At 45.5% G+C, this 10560-nt stretch overlaps 1 protein-coding gene across 2 annotated transcripts in view; it reads right to left on the bottom strand.

The window, feature by feature from the left end:
- Nucleotides 1-10560, bottom strand: part of BICC1 (BicC family RNA binding protein 1) — a 242065-nt gene that overhangs the window by 24265 nt on the left and 207240 nt on the right. For both annotated transcript variants that reach the window (XM_075934848.2, XM_075934849.2), the window contains 5 exons: nucleotides 9042-9173; nucleotides 5658-5844; nucleotides 2150-2308; nucleotides 1575-1771; nucleotides 1163-1304 (listed from right to left, as the gene is read on the bottom strand). In XM_075934848.2, the coding sequence (XP_075790963.1) occupies nucleotides 1163-1304; nucleotides 1575-1771; nucleotides 2150-2308; nucleotides 5658-5844; nucleotides 9042-9173 (817 nt within the window). The remainder of the gene's footprint in view (nucleotides 1-1162; nucleotides 1305-1574; nucleotides 1772-2149; nucleotides 2309-5657; nucleotides 5845-9041; nucleotides 9174-10560) is intronic.

Raw genomic sequence — 10560 nt, 5'->3', positions numbered from 1 at the left:
TGCATTCCCCAATCATCCCAACAACCCTGCAGTTGTTCCAGTCTGAACTTCTCCTCCTTGAAAAATGTGACTGGAAGTGTACACAGTATTGCAGATGAGATTTCACAAGATGCCCACTCAAAAAATTGCCTGGTTTTAATGTCCATTAGGCCTAGACTATACAACAGTTAGTACTAATAGAAGTAAGTAGGGTAAGGAGCTGAGTCTTAACAACTACTAGGGGGCTGTACCCACTGTTTGCTACGCTCGCCTAACCCCTTATCTCTGTCCGCTTTCGCTTTGCGGAGAGAGACTGATGACATGACGACCTCATTTTGTCGCCCAGCAGGAAGATTCTGTCATCTGTCAGGAAAAACTTTTATTGATTTTTACACACACACTCACACTCCCCCCCGCCCCCCAGTGGTCCGGCACGCCTGATGGTCCGGCACCATCTGGAACCCGGAAGTGCTGGACAATTGGAGCTGCTCTGCCCACGGCTTCCCCAATTCAGCCACCGCTGAAACTGACCAGCGGCTGACTCCGGGAACCCCGGGGCAGAGCAGCTGGGATGCTCTGTCCCGGGCTTCCTGGAGTCAGCCGCTGATCAGTTTCAGTAGTGGCTGACTTGGGGAAATCTGGGGCAGAGCAGCTGGGGTTCTGCCGGGTTGGTCCCGCAGCGCTGAGGGGCGCATCCCCCCCACTCCATCCCAGACCCCTCATAGCCCTCCCTTTCAATAGTTCGGCATATTTGATAATCCGGCACCCACTGGATCCTAAAGGTGCCAGATTATCGGAAGTTTACTGTAGATAGATAGTTATACCAGTGCACAGATGCAGTTACTTCGCTACAAATGTGCTCACGTCCATATAGCTTACTCCTCTTCCACATGGGAATAAACTGTGTGTGGTGTAAACCAATTTAAACCAGTTCATCTGCATCCATACTAGTTTTAACTAGTGGTATAGTTAAAGTGGTGCAATTTTAATGTGCAGACAATATGTAATCAATGGGACACCATATATGTTAGTGGTGGGCATGCTTTCCTCCAGTGTGGCTGAGAATAAAGTGATGACACAAAAATTAATCTTACCTTTCATAATTTCTCTGTAAAATGCATAAACGCTGTAAAACTAATACTATTACCTACCAGAAGAATACAGGTCAAATGCTAAATCTTACCTTCTGTTGTATCTGACTTGGTAGTCACTTGTTCTGAGGTGCTATGGCTATTTGTCTGCCTTGATGGATCACTGTGGTTTGTGCTCAACACATTTTCTCCTAATGATGAGGCAGATAGTGTAGCATACTTGATACTTGATGTCTGAAATTATTACAAAAACGTGTTTAAGTGTATCTTGGTTTTTTACTCCCTTTTCTCTTCAGGAAGGCAGGCTACTCGTACATGGATTTAGGGAGGATAATTTGACAATGTTTTTCAAGTTACATTTTCTAAGCACGTTTATTACAGTTTGAAATAAATGATCATGAAGTGTCATGATGGATAAAAGCAATTAGTTTTTCCCTAGAGTGTTTCACAGGAAGCTCAGTGCAAACAGAGATCAATTTTTCCAGACAAGATCATGCCACTTACCTTTACATGACCATTTAAAGAAGTTGAACCTTTTTTGCTCTCTGATTGCATGCCATTCACATGAATGTCAACGGGAGTCAAGCCAGGAGGGGGAGATGGAGTATTCTGACTATAATTAGGCACTCCAGATAGAAGAATACTAGTTAAAGCAGCTTGGGCAGAAGATGGTATCATCAGATGTGGTATGGCAGAAAAACCTGTTACAAAAATTAAGTAATATTCTAGTTCACTGACAAGTTGAGTACATCAGGCTGAATAAAAGCTGAACTTTACAAAAAAAATTTGAATTATAATTATGTTGAAAATGATCAAACCCAATTACTTAAAGCACTATTCAACAGTTGATTTGTATCCTAACACTTTTTTTTCAGAAAAAAAAGCATTTATGACATTATAAAAGCACCACTATGTTCACTTAAAAATTTTCATATTTGGATATTTATGTATTTACAAGAATATACATTGTAGAATTCTTTCCTTGTATGAGACTAAAGAACACACGGGTCTCTCTTTTATGTTTTTCTTTTGAGTGACAAATTAAGAACTAATTTCATTTATATTAAACTTTTACTGACCTGTGGCACTTGTATTGGCAAGAGATGTTGCCCACAACGTAGGGCTGGGTGTGCCTGAACCTGGGCTCTGTAAAGGACTAACGGAACTATTAAGGGCATTCAAGAGAGAGTTTGGAGCAGTAGAGGTGTTGACAGATAAGGCAGTAGGACCTAAGAGACCTGTCAAAACAATCATATCTCTTTATATATATATTTATACAGGAACTGTAAAGAACATTTTAAAACAGAAATAAGTCGTGACAGAATTGATTTTTAAAAAATGGAAGTGTTATTTCTGCTGAGAAAGCACACACTTAAATTAGGACACAGATTTCTGAAGTGCGTACATGTGAGTGGGGCAAGGGGAGTCACCAAAAACCATCACCTACTATGACTTGCGGGAGCTAAGCAAAAGGAAGGAGAAGCTCTGCTCCTCCTAATGCCCTGGTTCCCACCACTATGGTACTTCAGTGAATCTACCTGCTGCTCAGGGGAGCTGACAGCTTCTGTGGGCCCTTTAGCAAGGTGTATGGGAGGGTGGCTTTGCGCTCCCAGAAGGGTTGGGGCCTTGGGTGGATGGGGCAGGGACAATTGGCACTCAGTGTTGCACAGACTGCAGTGCGTCGTCCCACTAACACTCAGCACAATGTTCCGGTGGTGATTTCAAGGGCTTGGGGCTCCAGCCTCCTTTGCAGTAGCAGCAGCTGGGAGTTCTGGACACCTTGGAATCACCAGGCACAGGAGCAACTGCCCCTTTGCCTCCCCCACATTGGTGGGCCTGCTACTGCTGCTCATGCAGCTGCTAAATGCAGCTACTCTCTCTTCTCTTCCCTCTACTGTTTCTGGGAAGTACTGATTAAAGATGATGCGGAAGGAAAAGCTACTTTGCAGCCCTTTTACTCTCAGCCAGCTCCTCACTTTCTTTCAGCTGTGCCTTTGTTGGAGCACAGGGTGTGCAAACGTGGAGGAGGAAAGTGTGAGGAAGCAGCATGGCCTCACTTGGGAAGAACGTGCTGCCTCCCTCCATCAGTAAACCTCACTACCCTTAAGAATCCACAATCCCATTCAGCATCCACCATCCATGCACAAAACTCTCCATGTTTTGTAACTGTATAAAGTACTGGCAGTATGGGTGAGAAACATGGTAAAAAATGTAGAGATGGCACAAGCCAAGACTCCAGCTGCAACCCCAGACATAACCATGGATTCTGGGATGCAACCATAAAGAATTGCGGGATTCTGAGTCATAAGAAAATATGGCTCATTTGACCACTTCTCTGTCAGTGATGGTTCTGCATGGAGGAGGTTTGAGAATCCAAGTACAGGCAGTCCCTGGGTTACGTACAAGATAGGGACTGTAGGTTTGTTCTTAAGTTGAATCTGTATGTAAGTCGGAACTGGCATCAGCCGCTGCTGAAACTGATCAGTTTCAACCGCGGCTGAATCTGGATGCCAGTTCTGACTTACATACAGATTCAACTTAAGAAACCCCGGCGTTCCCAAGTCAGCTGCTGCTGAAACTGATCAGTGGCTGATTCCAGGAAGCCTGGGGCAGAGCAACTCTGCCTCGGGCTTCCTGTAGTCCTGGTCAGTTTCAGCAGCGGCTGACTTGGGGACGCTTGGGGCAGAGCAGCTGGGGTGCTGCTGGGTTGCTCCAGTAGCGTGGCTCCTCGGCGCTACTGTAGCAACCCAGCAGCACCCCAGCTGCTCTGCCCCAGGCGTCCTGATTCAGCCGCTGCTGAAACTGACCAGCAGCGGTTGAATCAGGACGCCTGGGGCAGAGCACCTGGGGTGCTGCCGGGTTGGTCCGGAGCAGCGCTGCGAGACCAACCCAGCAGCCCCCAGCTGCTCTACCCCAGGGGTAGGCAAGAAAAGCCTGGTCTGCTGGGGGGGGGGGGGCACTAGCTGCACCCCACCCCCAGCAGACCAGGGACACGGGGGTGGCGGGACCGCTCAAGTCCTCCACGGCTTTGCTCCGTCTCCCTGGTCTGCTGACCTGGGAGACGCGGAGCAAAGCCTCAGGGCACGCGGGCAGCGGGACAGTCCAGGCGCGCCGCGGCTGTCCCACTGCTGGCGTGCTCCGAGGCTTTGCTCCCCATCTCCCTGGTCTGCTGGTCAGACCAGGGAGACTGGGAGCAAAGCCTTGGAGCACGCCCACAGCGGGACAGCCCAAGCGCTCCTGGACTGTCCCGCTGCGGGTGTGCTCCAAGGCTTTGCTCCCCGTCCCCCCTGCAGACCAGGGAGACGGAGAGCAAAGCCTTGGATCATGCCCGCAGCAGGACAGCCCAAGTGCGCTTGGACTGTCCCGCTGCGGGCGTGCTCCAAGGCTTTGCTCCTGTCCCCCATGTCTGCTGGGGGGGGTCCAGCAAAGCCGCTGGGGTCCAGCAAAGCCGCTGGACCTGCCCAGCAGACCAGGGACACCAGAGCAAAGCCGCCCAGGTGGCGGGACCCCCGCCGCCTGGGCGGCTTTGCTCCTGTCCCCCTGGTCTGCTGGGGGGGTCCAGCGGCTTTGCTGGACTCCCCCAGAAGACCAGGGAGACCGGGAGAAGCTTTTCTCGCCCCGGAGGACACGGGTGGTGACCCGCCACCCGTGAGCTCCGGGGCGAGAAAAGCCCCGGTTCGTAAGTGCGGATCCGACATAAGTCGGATCCGCGTAAGTCGGGGACTGCCTGTATAGGGGGAAAGCATAATACATCTAAAAGAGATCAAGCTGTTATAACTTCTAAACACAAAATGCTAATTCCTTACTCGAGTACATATGGGATAAATATTTTTTTCTGGAAAAAGACAGAAAATATAAACATTCCTGGATTATGCTTTACACTGACAGACAAATGCCAACAACATATAAGTAAACAAACAGTAGTTTTCAGTATTGCTGTAGCTGTGTCAATCCCAGGCATTAGTGATACAAGGTGGCCAAGGTAATATCTTTTATTCTGCTAACTTCTTTTCAATACAAGATATTACCTCATCAACCTTGTCTCTCTGAAGAAACAGTGCCATTCAATATTTAGTTATTACAGTCAAACAAAAATTACTAAGATTGCTAAGGCTAACCTGTAAGTAATATTAAATGGCAAACTGCTACCTTGTAGTCAAGGAGTCTTTTTCCTGCTCATACACCTAAGTTTCAATTTGACAAGCCATAGAATACCTACAGAAGTAAAAGGATTCAGTTGGATAAGGGATTCTCTGAAAGCCATAAATGTGATGTCACACTTGACTTATAAATGCTCTCTGTCATGTATTATCCTACCTAAAAAGGAGTACCTCCTCTAACCACTCAGCTTAATGTAGAGTGTAATTTTCAAATTTCTAAACTTCTCCACCTTCCAGAAGCTGTACAGAAATCTGTCCCCACTACCCATTACTACAATATTGGAGAATGTTTACAATGACAAATATTCCTAAAACATCAAAGTGGGCCTTGAATGCTACTCAGAATTCAAAAGTGTAGCTGGTCCAGTACTTCCCAATATGTGTGAACTGTGTTGCAAACATTATAAATCAAGAATAAAATATATACCAAGTCCAGTGAGTCCTAACCCTGCTGTGGGCAAGATGTCCAAACCAGTACACGAGAGGCCAACAGGGCATGAAACTGTAGATGGATTTGCTGCTATGGTGACTCCATTACTTTCAAGTCCCAGGAGACGTTTCCTTGCCTCGTACATATTTAAGGCATTTCGTTCAACACTTTTTACTATTACAGACTGAAAAGAAGAGATTGATATATAGGTATAATATAACAATGAAAATACAAGTCTTAAAAGAGTATTTCAGAGCTACAGGCTTAGTCTACACAGTCGTGTCAGCATAGCTACATTGGTCAGAGGTATCATCAGAACCTCAGTGCAGATGCAGGTATGCCAATGGAAGAGGGCTTCTGTCAACATAGCCAACTCTGTTTGTTGAGGTGGCTCTTCCTATACCAATAGAAAAAACATTTCCTGATCAGTGCTGGCTGCTTCTACAGTACACCATGGGGTATGCCAGAACCATTATGCCAGTATAATCTATATAATGAAGACATACCATGGTAAATTAAGAAAACAACATAAAATTGCAGAAACACAATATTCATAAGTGGTTATTAAGGTATTCAGCACTTTGAAGCAAGGGTAGAAAATTTTTCATAATGTTGTTGTTCAACTTTAGAAGTGAAGTGTGTTCCAAGAATATTGTTCATTTTTTAAATTAAACACAGTTAATAAAAAAGTTAGCGAGAATTATTATGGCCTGACTCTGATGATGGAATGACACTAACAACTAATGTAAGCTTCCAAGTGAGCTAGTAGTTAGATATAAGAGTCTCATGTTTAGTTCTCATTATATTTACAAGAAACATGTTTCATGCAACAAACAAAAACATGTTTTTCTATTTGCATTCAATGCTATCTGCTGAAGCCAAGAGAGAAGTCTAGGAGTACAAAATGAAAATGATATATTCCTTTTTATTGACATGAAATGTAGAAACATTTGGAATCAAAACTGCTGACAATCTACAAACTATCCTGGAAAATCATCCCTCTCTCTTACAGGCTTTGGGAGAGAGGACAATCCTCTAACCTGAAGCAAAACCTCTGTAGCAGCCACATATCACACCTCAGATATATTCACCTAGGAACCTATCCCTGCAACAAACCCTGTTCCCAACTCTGTCCACACATTTATACAAGTGACACCATCACAGGACCTAACTATATAAGCCATGACATCAGGGGCTTTTACATCTGCAGATCCTCTAATATGATATATGCCATCAAGGGACAGCATTGCCCCTCTGCCATGTATATTGGCCAAACTGGACCGTCTCTGCAACAAAGGATAAATGGACACAAATCAGACATCAGAAATGAATATAAGAATGGCCATACTGGGTCAGACCAAAGGTTCATCTAGCCCAACATCCTGTCTTCTGATTGTGGCCAATGATAGATGCCCTGGAGGGAGTGAACAGAACAGGTAATCATCTAGTGATCCCTCCCATCACCCATTTTTAGACACTGACAAACACTATTCCTACCCATCCTGGCTAAAAGACATTGATAGACCTAACATCCATGAATTTACCTAGGGACACATCCAGCCCACTTAATTAGCCTCATTAGCATGGATCCTACAATTGACAGGTACTTCTGCTGCTGCTATCTCTCTCTCTCTGTTTCTGTTATTTCCACTTCAATGCATCTGAGGGAGTGGGTTTTGCCCATGAAAGCCCATGATTCTAAGATTTGATCCTGTAAACCAACTCAAGAGTAGTTTTACTTGTGACTTGTACTCTCTCTCCTAAGGATATGCAGGATCCATCATTTAGACAAAACAGATTATCCAAATTTTGTCAAATATTTAAAACAAAACAAAAAAACTGCTGCAGAACACAAGCTAGTGTAGTAGGGAGCATTCATTTGAAACATTTTTATCGTGTGTATAATTAAATTGAAAAATGTATTTTGATTGGAAACTATTTCTCAGCTTAAAACTGATGGACCAAATTCTACTCCTAATATGTACAACTTCACTGAAATCCAAGAATGGCACTTTCTTTAATAGAGCCAAATTTGGTTGCATCACTAGTGCAGTAGCAAAGTTTAGACAAAGGTGTAACAAAACTGAATGGCTCTTTGTAATGCAATATCCAGGAATAACGTGTTCTATATATATGAGAAATATGTGTCTGTCTATCTGTGAGTCCATCTGTTCAAGAACTCCTCTTAAATGGTAAGACTAGGACCACCACATTTGGAATGCAGTTTCCTTTTCTCCTAATTTAAAGCAAAGTCAGGGACTGGTTGTGCCAGGAAAATGGAAAGTGACTGGAATGGGATTGTATTCCATAGCATGGAAAGGGAGGTAGGCTGATCAGACAGACAGAGATACTGCAGAATGACCAGTGGGAGCAGTGATTGTGGAGGGGGCCAGTTATACTGCAGAGTGACCACTGGGGACAGCTATAGCACATCAAGAGAGTGGCCAGCTAGGGCTCACCATTTTGTTGGCCACTGGACTGAGTAAGTGGCCCCAATGCCTCAAACTCCTCCCCCTAGCTATTCACTTCAGTGCTGGATGGGGGGAAAGCCCTACTGGTCAGCAGTCTTGCCACCTCTTGGAAGAGCCACAGCCTGCCTGCTGCCTGCCCTGCACCCTGCACTACGGGTTTTTGCCCCTCTGTCTGGACCCAGGGAGCACCACTGGGGCCTGGCTTGCATGGCCCTCTCTCTAGTCCCTGAGCCAAGGTGCACTGTCCTCCTGAACTGGGCCCAGGGAATGCCAGCTTGCACATCCTCCTCCGCTTCTGCCCCCCAGACTGGGGCTGGGGAGCATCACTGGGGCCAGCCTGTTTCCCAAGGCTAGGGGTTGAGGAGCACCACTGGGACCAGCCTGCATGTTCCTTCCTTTGTCCCCTGGACCAGGGAGGCTATGTGGCCTCCCCCTATCCTGACCACCCCCCTCCAGCCAGCATTGGTGAGACCAGCCTGCACTGACCCTTCTGCACCCCCACCAGGGATAAGCCAGTGGGCAGAATGCACAGTCTCCACCTCCGCAGGCCACCACCTGCCCTAAACACTTCTCCCTTTCCTTCAGTTTCCCCTCCTCTCAACCTCCTGCCCTGATTCCTGCATCTACAGCCCCTGCCCTCAGTCTCTCCTCACCGTTCAATTCTCATTCTCGCATCCCAACCCCTGCCTTGAGCCCTCCTCAACCTGCCACGCTGACTCCTGCCTTGAGCCCTCCCCCTTCATACCCAAGGCCCTGCCCTGACTCCTGCACCCTCCACACTGCCAGTCCCTGTCCTAAGGGATGTGTGCAATGCCAGGTAAGTCTGCTAGAATTTCATATGGCATTCTAGGGATTTTGTGTACAAAGAACATACCTCCTAATTTGAAAAATGTGTTAGGCTTTCACCAACCTTGCTTGGTTGTTTTGGCTTTGGCTTGATGCTGATGAAGACATCTAATTGTTCCATTAGTTGACTTACAATCTCTGGTTCTATTTCAATTTCTTCCTTCATATCGAACATCAGCACAAGAGGAAGGCAACCCTGGAAAGTTGAATCCAAATTATAAACTACTCTTCTACCAAATACAGCACTGGAACATGAACATCAATATTTCATGTCCTATGCAGCTCAAGATCCTAGCAGATCTGACTGAAATAGTGGGAATGAAATTTTTCAGAAGTATTACTTCCCACAACCCCAACACTCAGAGAGCTTGACAATTTGAAAAAGAATCTCACCTTATAGTGACCAGAGATTTAACTCACATCTTATACACATTCACTATCCTGAATTAGGGATGTTGGAAGGGTTGACTTTTGTAAAAGTGTACTGTCAAATTGCCATAAACTATGGTCACAAGAATAGCTAGCAGTACCATTATTTGATCATGTTGTTAACCTTAAAATCAATTACGAAGCTGAAGACAAAATAGCTTAAGTTGGCTTTTGGTGCTGTCTATACAGCAGGAAGTCAAAGGAAGAACACTCAAATTACCTAGACTCCAGTCAGTTCATTTCCTTAAAACCTAACCTTTCACTTTTGAAATTGTTGCTTTGGTAGTGGTAAGTACACAACACTTTTGAGAAATCTGACTTTTTAAGAAATGTGCTTTAACAGGGATTCTCAAACTACAGGTTGTTTGTGACCCCTGAGAGGATCATGAGATTATTTCATGGGGGGAGGGGTCACAAGCTGTCAAACTCCTTCCCAAAACCCTGCTTCACTTCCAACATTTATTAATAATCTTAGACGCAAAAAAATTATTTTAAATTGGGGGAGGAGGTGTCACACTCAGAGGCTTTCTTTGTAAAAGAAGGTCACTACTACAAAAGTTTGAGAAGCACTGTGCATGAACATGGATTTTGCTGCCCTAAGTTTAGACCTCCATTTAAAAAAAAACACTTGGCACATGTTTTTTTTTTAAACTGGTTGAACTTCTCTCTCTAGTCCAGCACTTTTAGGACCTGACTGTTGCTGAACCCGAAATTTTGTAGGACCATGGAAAGTAACCCTTGTCTAGCAGCATTACCAACACTTCCATTGCTTACTGGGGTGTGGTCTATTCTAGTACCTTAGGGTATGTCTACACTACAAAGTTAGTTCGAACTAACAGACGTTAGTTCGAACTAACTTTCATAGGCGCTACACTAGCGCTCCGTTAGTTCGAATTTAAATCGAACTAACGGACCGCTTAGTTTGAACTAGGTAATCCTCCTTCCACGAGGATTAAGCCTAGTTTGAACTTGCTAGTTCGAATTAAGGGCTGTGTAGACCCTTAATTCGAACTAGTGGGAGGCTAGCCCTTCCCAGCTTGCCCTGGTGGCCACTCTGGCCAACAGCAGGCAAACTCTACTGCCCCCCTCCCGGCCCTGGAGCCCTTAAAGGGCCACAGGCTGGCTACACAGTTTGTGCCAGTTGCAAGGCTGCC

Source organism: Pelodiscus sinensis, chromosome 8, assembly GCF_052426305.1.
Source record: "Pelodiscus sinensis isolate ZL-2025 chromosome 8, ASM5242630v1, whole genome shotgun sequence".
Taxonomy (NCBI): Eukaryota; Metazoa; Chordata; order Testudines; family Trionychidae; genus Pelodiscus; species Pelodiscus sinensis.
The sequence above is the reverse complement of the archived record's forward strand: the minus strand, read 5'-3'. Positions and strand labels throughout refer to the sequence as shown.